Source organism: Kogia breviceps, chromosome 1 (assembly GCF_026419965.1).
Source record: "Kogia breviceps isolate mKogBre1 chromosome 1, mKogBre1 haplotype 1, whole genome shotgun sequence".
NCBI classification, from domain to species: domain Eukaryota; kingdom Metazoa; phylum Chordata; class Mammalia; order Artiodactyla; family Physeteridae; genus Kogia; species Kogia breviceps.
Window position 1 is genome coordinate 197,980,337 of NC_081310.1, and position 19,355 is coordinate 197,999,691.

Consider the following 19,355-nt stretch of genomic DNA (forward strand, 5'->3'; position numbering starts at 1 on the left):
CTCTAGAGTGCAGGCTCAGTAGTTGTGGTGCATGGGCTTAGTTGCTCCCCGGCATGTGGGATCTTCCCGGACCACGGTATGAACCCGTGTCCCCTGCATTGGCAGGCGGATTCTCAAGCACTGCGCTACCAGGGAAGTCCCGGGACCTGGCTATTTAATCCGGAACCACTCAGTCTAGGAATTTAGTCCAGCAGGTGGTCAGAGCCAGGCTTTTTGTGTCCTGGATTGTTCCCCAATCAGATTTTGAGCTTTCTGAAGAACAGAATGAGGACTTCCCTGGTGGTCCAGTGGTTAAGACTCCATGCTCCCAATGCAGGGAACTAGATCCCGCATGCCGCAACTAAAGTTCCCACACGCTGCAACAAAGATTCCGAGTGCCACAATTAAGACCCGGTGCAGCCAAATAAATAAATAGATAGATATTAGAAAAAGAAAAGAACAGAATGTCTCCAACTCTCCCGGTGACGTGCCCACCTATACAAGTAGGGCAGGGCCTCAGTAAATCCCCGTTCCATCGCACTGTCTGGGAAGCGTTGTTTAGAGAGAAAGAATGAACAGGGAAGGTGAACAGAGAGGAAGAGAGGCCCTAACTTATTCGTGTGCTGGGCCCCTTCCTTTCGTTATCTCATTTAATCTTCCTAAAGGTCTGGAAGGTGAGTATTATTACACCCATTTAACAGATAAGGAATTCACCTTGCCTAAGGCTCCAAAGCTGGCTGTTGCTCCTGGGTCCCATCATAAGAAATCCATCCATTTCAGGACCCATATTGCAAAGAGGTGGTGGTTAAATAGGCTTGGTGACCCTAGATGCTTTTGCACACTAGAAAACGGAACTTTCAGTGTAATAATCTGGAAATGCTAGACGTGATTCGGTCAGCTCCCTCTGTTCCTGGGACTTAGAGACGTGTGATGGGCCACCTTGCTGATCTGGTAATGCAGGAGTAACCAGGATGAGCTATTTAGTTCAGTATAAATGGGCGAGCTTGAGTTCCATGGGTTTTGATTTTTAAAAATCTGACTACAGAAGCAATTTATGTATATTGTAAAAAACTGGGAGAAAGTCAAGTCTCACACGGAGTAACGGCTCTCCGAAATTACAGCACATTGGGACTTCCCTGGTGGCTCAGTGGTTAAGAATCCCCCTGCAAACGTAGGGGACACGGGTTCCAGCCCTGCTCTGGGAAGATCCCACATGCCACAGAGCAACTAAGCCTGTGCGCCACAACCACTGAGCCCACGTGTCACAACTACTGAAGCCCGCAAGCCTAGAGCCCGCGCTCCACAACAAAGAGAAGCCACCTTAATGAGAAGCCCGTGCACCGCAACGAAGAGTAGTTCTCGCTCGCCGCAACTGGAGAAAGCCCGTGCGCAGCAAGGAAAACCCAACTCAGCCCCCCCCAAATAAATGAATAATTTTAAAAAAATTACAGCACATAATGTGATCACCTTTCCCCTCTTTTCTGGGTGGATTTTGTGACACCGACTTGGCCTGGACTCCACTGCTGGGCACAGGGTGTGCAACAGAACAGAGCAGCATCTTTAGAGCTCCTCACTGCAGGACACGCACCCCCAAGCAAACGCTCAGCACTCTCAGGAAGTCTTTTTGGAACAACCCAGAGGTGGTGTACAGCGGGCGGTGTAGACGGACCCCAGTTCCTGGCTTCTCTCCAGCAGCTGCGTGTTCCTGCAGCAGAGACACTCGCTGAGGCCTGATGGTTCCTGGCTCCACGTTTTGTGCACCCACGTGCCTCCCAGCTCGGCCATGAATGCTCCTTTACGGGAAACCGCCCCCAATTTCCTCTCAGGGCTGATCTGAGAAGGCGAGTACCGGTCGCGGCCTCCCGAACTGCCGGGAGCGGGAAAGGGAAAGGCCGCATACAAACACGCGCCACGCGGGGCGAGGCTGATCCTCGAGGTCGCCCAGCCCCGCGCCGGCTCCGCCCAACCGCCGCCGAACCTTCTGGAAGCGGCGCCCCATGGCGGCCCCGCCGCCGCCAGAACCGGACGCCTGGGGAGCCGGCGCCGGCCCGGGGGCGGGACGAGGACGGGTGCGAGGGGCGGGGCTTCGCAGGAGGCTGCGTTCGATTCGCCGCCGGCGCACAGGCCCCGCCTCTCCGGCGCAGTGGCTCCGCCTCTCCCCTCCCCCTCTACGGCACCGCCCGGGCTAATTCATTCAGCGCCGGGCCTGCCAGACACCTGCGCGCTCCCTCAGGCTCCCGCCGCCGCCACCATGTCGGGCCCCGCCGCCGAGACCCCGTCCGCCATCCAGATCTGCCGGTAAGTGGGGCGCGCGGAGGGCGGGCGGCCAGGACCCCGAGTCGCCGCCCGGGCCTGGCCGACCCCCACCGGCCCCGCGCCCTGCCCTCCCCAGTCGCCGCCCCCGCCGAGCCGGTCGCCTCCGGACCCCGCCCGCCGCGGCCGGGATGCGCCTTGGCTGCCGCAGATCCGGCAGCTTCCCCGCGCGCCGCCGCGCCGGCCTCCGGCGCATCTGCGGGGCGGCGCCGAGGTCACGCAGGCCGTTTGCGCGAGGAAGCGGCGCGGCGCCCTTCCCCGGGCGGGGGTCGGAGCGCAGCCCCACCACGTCCCGCCCCGCCCGTTGCCCGAGCGCCCCGGAGCCCCAGCCCAGGTCCCAGTGAGCCCTCTAATTCGGGGTCGTTATCCGGGCGGTGGTTCAAAGCCAACCGGATCCCCCGACATGTGCGGCGCAGGTAACCCGCTCGCTGGGCGGCGGCCGGAGCCGGTTGAGCCCATCGGTGGGCGCCCGAGTGGGCGGGGGCTGCACATATGCGGTCCTTTCAGTGCCCTGCCGCGGTTTTGGGCGGGAGGCGGCTGAAAACAGGAAGAACGGTAAATACCTTTCCCCTCTAACAGTTCACGGCTAAGAACAGAGGATGGTCCATTGAGCCCGGAAGCATCTCACACAAAGGGGGTAAGGGGTTGTTCTTGTCAGGGGACCATCCCTGCCTTCCGCCACCGGCACCGGTATATAGAGGGCTCCGAGGACGCCGGAGATCACGAGCCGGCTCATTTCCGACAGATGCGGGAGGGCAGCCTCAAGGTTACTTTCCATTCCCTCGGAAAGAACGGAAGCAGGCATGGTGGCATTGGAGCCTGAGCTAAGGAAGAGCGAGGAGTCTGGCAAGGCCGAACAGGCGCTGGGGCCTGCAACAGGGCCTGTGCTGCTTGATGCACTGTTGATAGTGACCCCGCCTTCCTGTTTGGGGCCCGGTGCCTCAGATTTGGAGACCGGGCGTCACACTGACCTTGGGTCCAAGCCAGGTTAGTTTCCTGTGGATGGTGACATCTCCTCGGAATAGGCAGAGGCTGGGCAGACAGTGCTGGATCGTGGGGTGCCCTGAACCCACCTCCACTTCTGACTGCGTCAAAGTCCTTTCCTGACCTCAAGGTCAGTTTTGACTTTTCTAGGGAGAAGAAATCTTTGGGGGAGCCTTGCGCCATGGATTTGTAATTGGTGGCCATCTTGGCGCCACCCACTCCGGGTTCCGAGGGCAAAAATAATAGAAGGAACTGATATCGGGAGGCAGACGGGCCTGGAAGCAGGTCCTTGGATCGGTCTCTGCCTCATATTGGCCGGGTGACCTTGCAGTTCGTGATTTGCTAAGGGCTCGTAACATCTCTCATCTCGCTTGGTTTGCACAGCACTCCTGGGAGGGAGGATGGCAGGGAGCCCACCACTCTTGCCAGGGAAGAGGAAACTGAGGTCCCAGGAGACCCATTGCCTCTGTAAGGTCATCCGGCCACAAGGGCCCAGGTCTGGGGGTGGGGAAGCACAGCTCCTGTTGGGTCTTCTGCCTCCAGACCCACTTTCTTTCCACTGCGTTCCCCACAAAAGAACATACTGATTTCAATCTACTCGTGGAAGGCTGGGCTTTTATTTACTTCCTCAGGATGATGAATAGCCCGTCTATACATATTACCTTTTTAAAAACCGGCCTCTAACATAGTTAATAGGCTTTTGGACAGCCTGCACACGTCCACATGTATGCGCATACTTCCTACCCACGGTGCTTGCTTGCTGGGCTGCAGCTCGTATATTCACAATGGCATATTGTCTCTGACTGGGGACACGTGGGCAGGATACCTGGCTGAGGTGAGCCTCAGGTGGCCAACACAACTGCCCAAGGGAGTTGGAGGGGTTGTGATGAGGCCCGTGGGCACAGCGACTTGGCCCTGAGAAACCCCAGGACACTGGAGTGGATGTAGCAGGGTGGGGAGCCCTTTAAGGACATCTGAGCTGACACCCCATGTTGAAAGAGGAGCCTCCTGGCCTAGGGCAACCCAGCCCATGAATTTAACAAGCTTCGCTGGACGCCTCCAAGGGGTGAAGTGCCCTGAGGGAGGGACACGGACATGGAAAATTCAGTCCCCAGCTTAGCAGGTTCACAGTCTAGGAGGGAGAGGATGCCACACCCACCACCATCCTAGACGATTAAGAGGGTCCCATGCTCTCAGTTCCGAAGGAGGTGTTGAAGGGCTAGGGGCCCTCAAGTCTGGGGAGGGCAGTGGTCAGAGCCAGCTCTCCAGTCCCAGGCCTGGGTGTGAATATGGCCTCTGCCCCTTGGAAGCTGCCTAACTTTCTGTGACCCGTTTTATCATGGGTTGTTCTGAGTGCTAAAGAAAGTGGATCTAGAGCCTGGCAGAATGGCTGGCACCTTGTAAGTAAACGGACGCTCTTTTTGTCTGAAAAGTGGGACCCGGGCCCAGGAAGCCAAGGGCCTAGGTTCGAATCCCAGCTCTGCGTCCTGCAGGCGTGGGCTTTCGGCCTCAGGATTCTTGTCTGTGAGTCGGAGATCATAACAGTGCCTGTTTCATGGTGGCTGTGAGGATTAACACCTTTGGCACGGTGCTGGGCCGTTGAAAACAGAGGGGGGAGTTTACCCCTAAGAGCCCAAACTTTGGACAGCCAGACAGCTGCGGTGTGCGTACCCTCCTGTGCCCCCTGCGGTGGCAGCGTGGAGTCCCACTGCTGGACTGCGGGGGATTCCCGTGTCCCTCCTTTTTGTCGAGCCCTACAGATGCAGGCTCTGGGACAGCATTTAAAGTCTCGGAAGAGCATTTTTCTTTTGGTTTATTCTGAACGATGTTAGTTCACATTTCGTTAGCAAATTGCTTTTTTCCCTGTTGGACTCTAGAATGTCAGAATCAGAATGACCCTTAGGACCCCCAGCCTAGCTCTGTTATTTTACCAACGGGGGAAATGAGGCTCTCAGAGGGTAAAGACTTGGCCTAGGGTGGCCTCGGACCCTGACAGCCAACGGAGCGAAGGCAGCTGGTGGGCTGTTCCCTGTCCGGTGTTCCATTGTCGTGCTTTTCCACTGCTCAGTCTCACGTTCACATCCGGTTGTGAGGCTGGATCATGGCATCAGTGTGGGCCCCTAGTGGGGGCCCCTGGGTGTTGGTCGCGGTGAAGTTGAAGGACATGTTCCACACCAGGTTGGTGGAGAGTCCATGTCCACTAGATCTTTCTGCAGTGATGGAGATGCTCCGTGTCTGTGCTGTCCAGTACGCTAGCCACTAGCCACAAGTTGCCAATGAGTGCCTGAAACGCAGTCAGACATGGAGGAACCGAATTTTTTTTTTTTTTTTTTTTTTTTTTTTGCGGCACGCGGGCCTCTCACTGTTGTGGCCTCTCCCGTTGCAGAGCACAGGCTCCGGACGCGCAGGCTCAGTGGCCATGGCTCACAGGCCCAGCTGCTCCGTGGCATGTGGGATCTTCCCGGACTGGGGCATGAGCCCGTGTCCCTTGCATTGGCAGGCGGACTCTCAACCACTGCGCCACCAGGGAAGCCCTGAATTTTTAATTGCATTCATTTAAATTTATTTAAATGTATACGGGCTGGCCTCCTGTGGCAGGTGGCTACCTTATGGGACAGTGCAATAAGTAGAGGAATTTAAAAACCAGAATTCCTGGTAGGCCTCGGAGGGGCAGGGTTTCCTAAGGGAAGCTTCGAAGCTTTCTGGGGATTGTAGGCAGCTCTCCCAACAACAGAGCTAACGGAGGGGGACCTTGGCAGGTACGTGGCCCAGGGCAGATGCCCTGGAGTCCTTTGTAGGTAGATGTGTGAGGTCTGCAGAGTTTCCTTTTGCTTGCCCTGCTTGTAGGTGTAAATCCGCTAGGAAGTGTCTTCAGCTCAGGGATGGCTTTGTTCACTGCTGTACCATGAATGCCCAGCAAAGTGCCTGGCATCTGGTAGATGTGCCAATAAAGATTAGTGGCATGGACTTGAATTTTTGTACAAGCACACCCTCGTTTTATTGCGTCTCACTTCATTGCACTTTGAATATATCGCTTTTTTTTTTTTTTTTTTTTTTTTTTACAAATTGAAGGTTTGTGGCAACTTTGTGTTATCAGGTGATGGTTAGCATGTTTTGGTGATAAAGTGTTTTTAACTAAAAAATTTTTTTTATTGACGTATAGTTGCTGTACAGTATTACATAAGTTACAGGTATACAATATAGTAATTCACAATTTTTAAAGGTTATACTCCATTTATAGTTACTAGAAAATATTGGCTGTATTCCTCGTGTCATAGGTATAAAATAAAGTGTTTTTAAAATTATTACACATTTAATAGTGTAAACATAACTTTTATATGCACTGGAAAGCCAGAATAGTCATGTGACTTGCTTTATCTTCAAGGTATGCCCGTTTGGAATTTTTTCTCTTTGGGGCTTTGTCTTCGGGTTTACAGGGAAGTCAGTGAAAACATAGAATCTGAGTTACAGAAACAGCACTCAGAGTTAGTATTCTGGCACATTCCATAACGCGATGCACAGTGCTGGCTCCCTTCCTGCGGAGATGCAGGAGCTGTGGGTGAAGATGCGGTCTTTGCAGCCCAGGGAGCCGGTGGTGGGCCAGGCTGTGCTCACCCACCGTCCAGCCTCCCCGTTAGTGGGCCAGGCAGCCTGGCGTCGCCCTCGCCTTGGCACCACTGCTTCCCAGCTCCCTGGTTTCAGTCAGGCCAGGAGTTGCTTACCCCTGTGGGTGGCGCTTCTCTGGGTGGGGCCCAGCCTGGGGTGACTATGCCCTGTACCTCCCGGTCCGCTTTCTTTCACTCTCAGAGGTATCCTGAGGAGGTGGGTAAATAATATGGTCACCCCGCCTGTGGGCTACCTACATCTGAATAACTGAGGAAGCTTATTATAAATACTGATTTTCTGCATGCAAATTATGCTTCAGTAGAAAAGTCAACAACATGCAGATTTTTTTTAAAAAGAAAATTATTTATTTGTTTGCACTGGGTCTTAGTTGTGGAAGGCGGGCTCCTTATTTGTGACTCAAGGGCTCCTTAGTTGTGGCAGGCGGGTTCCTAGTTGTGGCACGTGAGCTCTCAGTTGTGGCATGCATGTGGGATCTAGTTCCCTGACCAGGGATTGAACCCGGGTCCCCCGCACTGGGAGTGCGGAGTCCCATCCACTGAGCCACCAGGGAAGTCCCCAAAATGCAGGTTTTTAAAACATTTATGAGATACTTGGGGAAACGTGAATAGTCCCTTGACAGTTAGGGATACTAAGGAATTTCTGGTGGTTTTTTTGGCCCTGCCACGAGGCCTGCGGGACCCTAGTGATGTCAGAGAGGCAGCAGCAGTGAGTGGTGGCTTGAAGCGAGATCTTAGTTCCCCGCCCAGGAATTGAACCTGGGCAGCCTGGATGAAAACCAGGAGTCCTGGCCACTAGTTCAACAGGGGCTAGAGTCTAGAAGCAAAGTTCCCCTGGCTCTTACCCCCACTGAAAAATGCATTTCTCAAGGAGGCGAAAAGTGTAAAAACAGGTACAAAGTTTATCATGAGAGACACAACACAACTCGTGGGAGAGCTCACAGAGAAACAGTTTGTTTAGTTAAGACAGAAGCAGGGCAGAGACGCACACCCGGAGAGGAAGAGTGGGGGCGTCCCCCTTAATGAGGAGGAACAGTGAAGAGGCGGTTAAGTCATTTACATGGGGCAGTTCTTCCGGGTCTTTGTTTACCTTTGGCCAGTTATCTGGTTTCTTTTTCCACACCTGCCCTGCCCTAGGACCCTCCCCAACCTGTGTGCACAACTTTTCTCTAAGATGGATTCTGGCCCAGAGGCCTATGGGGGGCCTTGGCATCACCTGTTCTGGGTGATTTTTGACCCCCAAGGAGCCTTTCTAAACAGGTGCAGTGTCTCCCTCGCCCCAAGGATGGGAAATATAAGACGTCTTGATCTTTTACTCAAGAAAGTTTAGCCCCTCTCTGTTCCCGCCATGACTGTTATCTTAAAGTGTCCACAGGAGACAAAGTCCAGCTATTTACCCTGTTCCTCTTATTATTTCTATCTCGAAGGGCAGACAGGAGGCTGGTCATAAATATCTAACCTGGAGCCCACCTGTCTCCTGTCCCAGGAAATGCAAACAGGAGGCTAGTTGTAAGTGTCCAGCCTGAAGCCCACCTTTTTCCTGCCCCAAGAAAAGTAAACAGGAGGCCAATTGTAAAGGCCTAGCCTGGAGCCCATCTATCTCCTGCCTCACTAGTTCCCTGACCAGGGTTCTAGGTATTGAACCCGGGCCCCCTGCAGTGGAAGTGAGAAGTCCTAACCACTGGACCGCCAGGGAATTCTGCCCCTGCTTTTTTTTTAAGGTGAGGTAATTGTATTGTAGTTATGCTTTTTTAAAAAACAAGCTTTACTGAGGTATAATGTATGTGCCATAAAATGCACCTATTTTTAATGTGCAGTTCACTTTTGACAAATGTGTACACCTGTGTAATGTTCACAGTTGTGACATAGAACTTTTCCATCACCTCAAAAAGTGCCTTCCTGGGGACTTCCCTGGGGGTACAGTGGTTAAGAATCCGCCTGCCAATGCAGGAGACACAGGTTTGATCCCTGGTCCGGGAAGATCCCACATGTCGTGGGGCAACTAAGCCCGTGAGCTACAACTACTGAGCCCGCGTGCCACATTACTGCAGCCCAAGAGCCTAGAGCCCGTGCTCCACAACAAGAGAAGCCACTGCAATGAGAAGCCCATGCACCACAATGAAGAGTAACCCCCGCTCGCCACAACTAGAGAAAGCCCACGCGCAGCAACCAAGACCCAACACAGCCAAAAATAAATAAATAAATAAGTGATAAATTAATTAATTACATTTCTAAAAAAAAAAGTGCCTTCCTGCCCCATTGCAGTTGGTTTCCTCCCAGCTCTGGCCCCTGGCAAACAGGTCTGCTTCCTGTCACTATAGTTTTGCCTTTTCTAGAAGTTTTCATCAATGGAGTCATAGACTCAGCACAGTGCTTGTGAGTTTCACGTGTGTGTGTGTGTGTGTGTGTGTGTCGGTGATTCTTGCTGTTGTTGCCTAGTAGTCTTCATTATCTCTTTATCAGGCAGTGAACATTTGAGTTCTTTCCAGCTTTGGGCAGTTATGAAAACAGTTCACAGTTGCAGATTTCAAAACATTTAGGACGTAATGGAGGAAACTTGAACGCTTACTTGATATTTAATGATATTAAGAGGAGCTCCTGGGCTTCCCTGGTTGCTCAGTGGTTAAGAATCCTCCTGCCAATGCAGGGGACACAGGTTTGAGCCCTGGTCTGGGAAGATCCCACATGCCATGGAGCAGCTAAACCCATGCACCACAACTACTGAGCCTGCGCTCTAGATCCCGCGAGCCACAACTAATGAGCCCGCGTGCCACAACCACTGAAGCCCGCGCGCCTAGAGCCTGTGCTCCGCAACAAGAGAAGCCACCGCAATGAGAAGCCCATGCACTGCAACGAAGTGTAGGCCCCGCTCGCCACAACTAGAAAAAGCTGTGCACAACAATGAAGAACCAAAGCAGCCAAAAATAAATAAATAAATAAATTTATTTTTTAAAAAAATAAATGTTAGTTTTAAAAAAAAAAAAAAAAAAGAGGAGCTCCTTTCTGCTTGCTAGATGGGATGCTGCCCGATTCACGAATTGTTGAATAAAGCCAATTAGAAAAGAGTTATATTAAGGAGTTTGTATTTTAGGTGGGATAATTGTTTTGTGATTCTGTTTTTATTTTTATTTTTTGGCCGTACCACCCGGCTTGTGGGATCTTAGTTCCCTGACGAGGGATCGAACCCGGGGCCCCCAGGAGTCAGAGCACTGAGTCCTAACCACTGGACTGCCAGGGAATTCCTGTGGTTCTGTTTTCAAATGGAGTCTCTATCTTTCCAGGGGAATGCTGAGATATTTACGTGTCGTGATCTGAGTGCAGGTTGGAAAAGAATTTCCAGACGCAAGGCAGAATGTAAGGAAGACAAGAGTTTATTAAAGAGAAGGGTCGCTGCAAGAACAGTGGGCCGACTTCCTGGTAGCCAGGGAGAGCTGACAATGAGCGTGGGTTGCTTCTCTGTTTTTATAGCCAGGGAACCTGCGAGTCGTCTGCTGACTGGGCAGAGTATGTATACTTTCAGCGTGCTGAGCGGGGAGAACTGGGTAAATGTCTTTCCTTATATGGGATGGGAAAGGGACAGGGCATGTTGCTTGGGGAGGGCTCTGGGACATGGCAATGGTCCCATTGTGACAGAGTGATGGGAGTCCTGTAACAGTGTTCCGGCAATATTGGCCCTTTGAGTTTATCGTATTCTTTGTCCTTAGAGCATCCCACCCTGACTCCAGTCACTAGTTCCCCTCTCGGGGGCAATGGGAGCTCCGGGCTCCCCTGGCCTCCCTCCAGGGATGGTCTGCACGAGGCTGCGGGTGTCGTCACCTGGCTCCCATCATTCTGCGCTTTGCCTTTTTGCATCTAACGGTGCTTCTCCTAGACCGTTCGTCCCTCCTGCTTGGGGCTGAGCACTCTTGTGTTGTGTGGATGTAAGTTAATCTGAGTCCCTTATTGGTGGACATTTAGGACACGGCCAGTCTTTGCATGATAAACAGCTTTGCAGTGAGTAACCTTGAACACACTTGGTTTAATCACGTGTGCAAACATCTGTAGGGTGAATTCCTCTCAGTGGAATGGCTGGCTTAGAGCAGCCTATGCATTTGGAGTTTGGATGGATAACGGTGACACCAGGTTGCCCTCCGGGACGCCATGCTCCCGGTTCATCCATGAGCCCCTCGGGACAGGTGGGCACAGGCAGGGCGGTGGGAAGGTCCAGGTGTGCCTGGCCAGCAGCGCTGGTCTGGGCAGGTGCAGCGTGGAGCCCTGCAGGGCAGTGGGAGATCAGGAGAGGAAAGTTCCAGATCCCTGAGGGCTTCAAACGCCTCACTAGGAAGTTGAATCTTTTGTTTTTCTGGCCACCGCGCACAGCATGCAGGATCTTAGTTCGCTGACCAGGGATCAAACCCACTCCCCCTGCGGTGGAAGCACAGGAGTCACTGGATCACGGGGGGGCAGTCCCGGGAGTTGGATGTTGAATCTTTATTCCGTAGGACGGGCCCTGGAGGGTCTGAGCAGGGGAGTGCACTCCTGCTTAAGAAGAGGGAGGGACTCTTGGGGCAGTGGGATAGGCGGTGGGTTAGGGCTGGGAGGCAAGAGGCAGACGAAGCAGCCCCCTCGCCCCTCGTCCCCAAGTGACTCCCCACATAGCAGCCCTTCCTCGGTCTCACCGAAGCCGCCCTGTCTCCCAGGACAAGTCCAGACGCTGTCCCCAGCCAGCCCCAGGCCCTTGTGACAAGCTCCTAGCTCCGTCGTCCCGCTCCCCTCTTCACCCCCATCCCCCCACAGGCTGCTGGCTAGCTTTGGGGGGTTGTCATCTGTTTCTGGACCCACCGAGCTCTCCCAGCGCTGGGGCCTTACCCTGAGATGTGCCCTCTTCTAGGAACATCCCCTGCCCCTGTCCCTGGCTCAGCCCTGCTCCCCCTCCGGGACTTGGCCCAGGTGTCACGTCCTCTGCGAAGTTGTCCCCGGCGTCCAGGTGCGTGGCTGCCCCTTCTGGGAGTGACTCCTTGACCTGGCTCTGTGCGGCTTCCTTCGCGCTTCTGTCCTCAGCTTTGTGTCTGCTCCAGAGGGGAGTGGGGTCCGGGTGGTGTCTACTTCAGTCAGCCATGGGCCCAGGCCTGGCCATCTCACCCTGTGCTCTGGGGCAGGAGAAGAAGGGGAGGGGCGGTGGGGGACATGGTGACATTGGGACGCCGCTGCTGGGAGGGCGGCGCGCGGGGTGTGGGCCTGCTCACGAGGCGGTGTCTGTGCCACCGGCCGGCCGAGAGGACGTGAGGGGTAGGAAGCCGGAAGGGCTCCCTGGGCTGACCTTCACTTTCCTCTGAAGTTTCTGGGGTCCAAGGAGCGCGGGAGTCGCAGGTTGGCATGGGCAGAGGGGCAGAGAGAGGTGGGAGGGAGAACGGGTCACACAGAGTCTCCTGCCAGGACTGGGTCAGGCCGGCCACCTGCTCTGCCCCCCCGCCACCACGCCCCCCCGAGCTGGCCTGCGTGGGGTTGAAACATTTCAGTCGGGCGTGGTCAGTCAAACAGCAGGAGATGTCACGTTAGACTCTGGACGGCCAGCTTCTCTCGAAGACCCAGAGCTTTGGCATCCTGGACTCAGACCCCTGCACGGCCGCGGCCGGCCAGCGCGAGTGCCCAGTACCGCCCCGCTGCGTCCCTGCTCAGACACCCGTGGGCAGGCGCGCGTGGCATCGTGCTCTGTCTGCTGGGCTGTCTTTTCTCCTTTTTTAATAGTGACGCACCTTTCATACCCACGTCTTTGCTAAAAGCGGGAAAACAAAAGCTCCACAGAGGGGACACGTGTTCTCCTGGCGGCCCTCGTGCCTCCCGGTCCTGCCTGGAGGTGGCAGGCGTGGGCGGAGCTCTGGGGAAGGTGGGCTGAGGAGGGCCCTGCCCAGCAGCTCCTGAGCCCTTTGGAGGGAAGGAGGGCGGGCAGGTGTGGGCTCACAGCTCAGCATGCGGATGGAGGCCAGGAAGGAGCCAGGTGAGGCCATGGGGAAGGAGTCTTGATCTGGGGCCACAGGAAAGGGGTGAGTGAGCTGGGCTCTGGCCCAGGCCCTGTGTCTGCAGGAACTGCAGAGCCGAGTCAGGGTCAGGTCCCGGGGGAAGGTTTGTGTCTGCGCCGCCTGCCTGTGTGTCCGGCCGGCCTGGGGGGTTAGGACTGTCCTTGGGGCAGGACCCAGGGTGACCAGGACGAGAGGGCTGGAGAGTGTGCAGTCTGGAGCGCCTGGCATTTACTCCTAAGTGCCCAGGCGCCCCGGGGGCTCTGTGGGATGTTGATGGCGTGGGGTCCCCAGGGACCCCCGTGTGGCAGGGTGGCACACGTGCCATCCCCTGTTCTCCTATTTCAGAGGCCACCTCCTTATCAGTCCCACCCTCCTCGGGGCCCTGCCGGATGCAAGCGCTTCCTCCTGTACCCTGGGGCCCTCTGTCTTCACTTCTCCCACTGGCCCTGCATCCCTCTGCACCAGCCTGACATGGGCAGCCCCTCTTTACAAACCGGGAAAGGCAAACCCACAGAAAGGAACCAGGCTCCACCAGAGGCAGGCTCTGGTACTCCTGGTGTCAAAACATTTCGGCCCTCACCTGTCTGGAACCCCCATCCAGCCCTTACCCCACCTCGGCATCCACCAGGCACCGGTTCCCACACGCAGAGATGCACCGTCTGGTCTTTACTAAGTTGAAAACAAATACAAAGGAAAGAGTCTGATACAGCAGTTTTGTTATTTGAATTGGCTACCTCTTAACTCAAGCTTAAAAAAAAAAAAACAATTTAGGGCTTCCCGGGTGGCACAGTGGTTGAGAGCCCGCCTGCGGATGCAGGGGACATGGGTTCGTGCCCCGGTCCGGGAAGATCCCACATCCCGCAGAGCGGCTGGGCCCGTGAGCCGTGGCTGCTGCGCCTGCGCGTCCGGAGCCTGTGCTCCGCAACGGGAGAGGCCGCAACAGTGAGAGGCCTGCGTACTGCAAAAAAAAAAAAAAAAAACCAAAAAAACCCCCCCCAACTCTAGTATAAGCTTGAATTTTTTAAACTTAAAAAAGTTTTTAAATTATTTTTTCAGTTTTATGGATATATGATTGACATATAAAACTGTACAACATGGTGGCTTGGCATACGTGTGTGTGGTGGAGTGATGACCACAGTAAGTCGTTCAGTTGACAACCACCGTCTCACATTTGCTGTAATTCTTGTTTCTTGCGATGAGAACTTTTGAGATCTACTCTCTCGGTAACTTTCAAATATATGACATAGTGTTGTTAACTTTAGTCACCATGCTGTACATTACATCCCCATGAGTTATTTTATAACTGCAGGTTTGTACCCTTTGACCCCCTTCACCTGTTTTAACCCATCCCCCCTGCACCCCTCTGGCCTCTGGCAACCACCAGTCTGTTCTCTGTATCTATGAGTTTGGGCTTTTTAGATTCCACATATAAGTAAAATCTAGTTTTTGTCTTCTTCTGTCTGACTTATCTCATGGAGCTTAATTGCCTTCAAGGTCTCTCCATGTTGTTGCAAATGGCAGGATTTCCTTCTTTTCTATGGCTGAATTACACACACCCACACACACACACCCCATGTCTGCTTCATCCATTCATCCATCAGTGGACACTTTGGTTGTTTCATGTCTTGGCTACTGTAAATAATGCTACAGTGAATGTGGGGCTGCAGATATCTCTTTAAGAGAGTGATTTCATTTCCTTCAGCTTGATACCCAGAAGTGAGATTGCTGGATCATATGATAGTTCTAGTCTTAATTTTTTTTTTTTTTTTTTTGTGGTACACGGGCCTCTCACTGTCGCGGCCCCTCCCGTTGCGGAGCACAGGCTCCGGATGCGCAGGCTCAGCGGCCACGGCTCACGGGCCCAGCCGCTCCGCGGCACGTGGGATCTTCCCGGACCGGGGCACGAACCCGCGTCCCCCGCATCGGCAGGCGGACTCCCAACCACTGCGCCACCGGGGAAGCCCAGTCTTAATTTTTTGAGGAGCCTCCAGGTTGTTTTCCACAGTGGCTGCATCAGTTTACACTCCCGTCAGCAGTGCACGAGGGTTCCCTTTTCTCCACATCCTTGCCGGCACTTGTTTCTTGTCTTTTTGCTAATAGCCATTCTAACAGGTGTGAGGTGAAATCTCATTGTGTTGGGTTTTTTTTTTAATGTTTTTATTTTTTGGCCGCACCACGCGGCGTATGGAATCTGAGCTGCCTGGCCAGGGATCGAACCCACACGCCCTGCTTTGGAAGGGAAGAGTCTTAACCACTGGACCACCAGGGAAGTCCCCTCATTGTGGTTTTGATTTGCATTTCCCTGATGGTTAATGATGTTGAGTATCTTTTCATGTGCCTGTTTGGAAAAATGTCCATTCAGATCCTCTGCCCATTTTTCAATTGGGTGGTTTGTTTGTCTTGCTATTGTGTGAGTTGTATGAGTTCTTTATGTATTTTGGATATTAATGTTTTCTCCCAGCCCACAGGTTATCTTTTCATTTTGCTGATGGCTTCCTTTGCTGTGCAGAAGCTTTTTAGTTTGATGTAGTCTCACTTGTTTATTTTTGCTTCTGTTGCTTTTGTTTTTCGTGTCAAATCTAAAAAAAAATCATCGCTAAAGCCTGTGTTTTCTCCTAGGAGTTTTATGGTTTGGGGTCTTATTTGCAAGTTTTTAATCTATTTTGAGTTGATTCAAAAATCTTTTAAAATGAAAATTTGAGAAGCCAAGTGACGCTTCTTTCCTGTGCTCTGGGGGTTCCCCAGGTCACTGCTTGGTGAGCCAGTGATGCAGGCGAGAAGCAGGGGGCCTGAATGCCCGCACCCCAGGATGAAGGGGTGACATTTGGGGATGGGCGACAGGTACAGACACCTGTCAGTCACCCCAGGATGTCGATGCTCATTTGCTCCAGAAAATGGCAGCTACGGCTCTTTCTTGGAGCCTCCAGCCTTCCTGCGGTCAGTTGGCTGACACTTAGAGAAGAGGGAAGAAGTGCTGGTGAACGATTATGTCTGACCGTGTGCCAGGCACAGCCACGGAGCTTCTTATCTGCATTGTCTCGAGTGATTCAGTCTTCCCCACCATCAAATGCGGTGCTGTTGTTCCTCTTTTACAGACAAGGAAGTGGAGAAGTGAGGGTTTTGGCAGCTTTGCTCAGGTCACCCAGCTAGTAAGAGTGGGAGCCAGGAACGATCTCCGAGTCTGCCTGAAAGGAGCCAGACCCGGAGGGCAGTGGAGCTCCGTGGCCCAGAGTGGGGGATCCGGCCTTGGGGGCCACGCTAGCCAGCGAGTTGGAACAGGCTGGGTGGGCCCAGGGATGCTGGGCACCCAGGAACTGCATACCTGCTCATTGCCTGGTACCCGTCTCTGGGCCTGCGGCTGGTGCAGGCAGATTTCATCAGCCAGACTGGAGTCTGGGAAAGTGCCAGCCTCTCTGGGGTTGCCCAAGGTGGGGGCACTAGGCTGGCTTGTTGGGACTCCGGGGATTTCACGGGGCTTACCCACTGCCCACGGCAAGGACAGGGCTTTTCTTCTTGGGGAAATGGGGTGGCATTTCAGTCCTTCCTGACCTTGGGGAGCTCCCAGCTCTCAATCCCAGGGAATCGGGCCCCTCTGGTGCTTTCTCAGAGCCCAGAGGCAGGTGGCGAGCGGGCATTCACCTGCTGATGGGTCTGGACGCTGCGACTTGTTTCCAGTTCTCAGAATGTCTGTGGCCGCACGAGGCCAGCTCCCCTGGGACTCCTGATGGAGGTGGTGGTCCTGGGAATTTGTCCGCTTTCCAAGGGGTCAGAGCCTGTGCCCTTGTGGTCGTTCAGCTCTGCTGGTCGTCGGCAGTCCTGGAAGCCAGGAGGGGCAGGTGCGCTGGGCACCCCACAGCCGGGTCGCCTTGCTGCCACACTCACGGCCTTTGCGGAAGGTCCCCGCCACCCGCCCTTCCTGGTACCTGCCAGGCCGGGTGCCTGCGGCCCTAGGGCAGGAAGGTGGAAACACGTGGAAACACGACCCTGCAGCCCCTTGTCTGGCTGACAGATCAGCACCCACCCTGAGCAAACACTCGGGAACTTCTGTTTCCTTCTCTGGGAGCCATCGGGCCCTTCGGAGGACCTTCTGCCCCCCCTGGGGTTGCTGCTGTTCACGAGTGACGTCCTTCCCGAGGCTCACCCTGCTGCTTCCCCCCACCCCCCAGGATCATGCGGCCAGATGATGCCAACGTGGCCGGCAACGTCCACGGAGGAACCATCCTGAAGATGATCGAGGAGGCAGGGGCCATCATCAGCACCCGGCACTGCAACAGCCAGAATGGGGTGAGCGTCCCGTGGAAGACCCCGGGCCCTGGGGGCCCAGCGTCCCCTCTGGCGGTGCCACACCCCTGCCCACTGTCGGGTCAGGAAGGGGGTCTGGGTGGAGGCCAGGCCTGGAGCCTTCCCCACCCCGGTTCCCGGGCCTTGGAGGTTTTGGGAAGCTCTGGCCCTAGACTGGGGACCCCTTGGGTTGGCAGTTGGTTTGGGGCTCAGCGAGGAGGGGTGGGGACCTCCAGAGACTAAGCTGAGAGCTGCCAGCTGACAGAGCCACCTTTCCAGCCCCTCCCCCTGTGTTCAGGGAGAGTCAGCTTCCTGAGCCCCTGGGGGCCCAGCCCCCCCAGAGCCTGCATGGGTGGCAGTTAATCCTGGGTGTCACACCGCCCGGACCCGGATCCCTCCCCTGCTCCACTGACCCTGGGTCCACAGGCAAGTCTGGGCTCTCCCCTTGGTGGCTTCCAGGCCGCACAGGCCAGCACAGACTCCTGCTGTGGTGCCGGCTCTCCTCCCGCCGCCCAGACAGGGCCAGGCTGGTGGCTTTAGGCTTCAGGGCAGCTGCGGCCCATCATCTCCTGCCCGGCCCCCAGGCCTGTGGGACCTGCCGTTCTCCCTGAAGCCCCCCCTCGGGTGCTGGGGGAAGGAGTCAGTCTTGTGCCCCAGCTGCCAACCCGGCACCAGGCAGGCACGGAAGCGACTCCAAGGAAGCCTGAGGCCTTGGGCACCTGGGGGCCTCGGCTAATAGCCACTTGCTGTGTCAGTGTCCCCCAGGCCCAGAGGCCAGCTCCACGCCCGTGCAGACTGTGTGCGCGTGCGTATGTGTGTAGAATGAGCCGGGCTGGGGCGAGTGTGTGTGGGTGGACGTGGGCCTGGGGGCCTCCGCCTGGGGAGGAGTGGGAGTGGGTTGGCTGGGGGCCCTCCATGAGAGGAAGGGGCTCTTCCGCCTGCTAAGAGTTCGCCCTCGAAGTTCTGGGGCAAACCCGGCCACGTTCAGAGAGCGCCCTCTGGTGGCTGTGAGGACAGTCTTGAGCCCGAGGGGCCGGGGCTGAGGTGGGGGCCAGGCCCCTGGTTGACCCTCCGAGAGGGAGACGGTGAGGATCCCAGCCAGGCCTGGCAAGAGAGGCTGGGCGCTGGGAAGGAAGAGACCCAGGACTGGGGAGGGGGGAGGAGGGGCTCGGGTGGCCAAGTGGGTGACAATGCCCTGGTAAGCGCCAGGGTTCAGTGACCACCTAGGGTTTTGCAAAGCTCTGTAGCATTTAGTTTGTGTCGTCCTCATGACACCCCTTAGAGGTCAAGGTGGTTATTGTATTATCCCCACTGCACAGATGAGGAAGCTGAGGTCCAGAGAGCTTGGATACTTGCCGAGACCACATGGGGAGGTGGGTGGTTGATCTGGGTCTTGAGCCTGTGCTTTGAATCCCTGTTCGTTCTCACTCCTTCCCCAGAGTGAGCCTGGGGTGCAGGTCTGACCTGTTGGCTGGGAGGTGGCCTCTGGGCTGGTGGCCCCAGGATAGCAATCTGGAATCCCAGACTCAGGAAGGGGGCGTGAGCCCCAGGCAGCTCCAGGGGGCTGAGGCTGGCCTCTGAATGGCTCTGCTGGGACTCTGGGTGGGCCAGGGGCACTGCCATCCACGCTCCCTTGGTGGTCTCATCCAGCCTGTGGCTTTAGTACCACGACACAGCCCCGAGGTCCTCTGTCCAGCTGGTGCCTCTTGGCTGGCTCCCCCGGATGCTTAATCAGCCCTTGACCTGGATGGGCCCCCAAACACACTCGGGGCCCGCTCCCAGGCTGCTTCTCCCACGGCCTCCCTCTGCTCAGTAAATGACCTCTGGAGCCTCCGCTGACTCCCTCTTCCTCCCACCTGTGGACCCTGGCATCCAGTCCTATCAGCTTTACCTTGTGGATAGTTCCAGGTCCGAGCACTTCACACCAGCCCCACCGCCATCTGGGCCGAGCCACTGTCGCTTCCTGCCCAGATTGCCTAAACAGCTTCCTAACAGGCCTCCCTGCCCCTTGTCTGCTCTCCAGCAGCAGCCAGAGAAACCCGTCCTGTGTGAAGTCAGGGCACGGCTCCTACTCCTTGTCCTCGTCACGCCCCTGGGCCACGCCAGCGTTCCTGCCCCAGGGCCTTTGCACTGGCCCTTTCCCCTTCCTGGACCGCTCTTCCCCCAGAGACCCACG

At 55.5% G+C, this 19,355-nt stretch overlaps 1 protein-coding gene across 1 annotated transcript in view; it reads left to right on the forward strand.

Annotated features, from left to right (window-relative positions):
* Positions 1 to 2,073: 2,073 nt before the first annotated feature.
* ACOT7 (acyl-CoA thioesterase 7) overlaps positions 2,074 to 19,355 on the forward strand; it is an 88,728-nt gene continuing 71,446 nt past the window's right edge. Inside the window, exons 1-2 of the mRNA XM_059039627.2 lie at positions 2,074 to 2,277; positions 17,065 to 17,182. Of these exons, the coding sequence (XP_058895610.1) occupies positions 2,231 to 2,277; positions 17,065 to 17,182 (165 nt within the window). The 5' untranslated portion in view covers positions 2,074 to 2,230. The remainder of the gene's footprint in view (positions 2,278 to 17,064; positions 17,183 to 19,355) is intronic.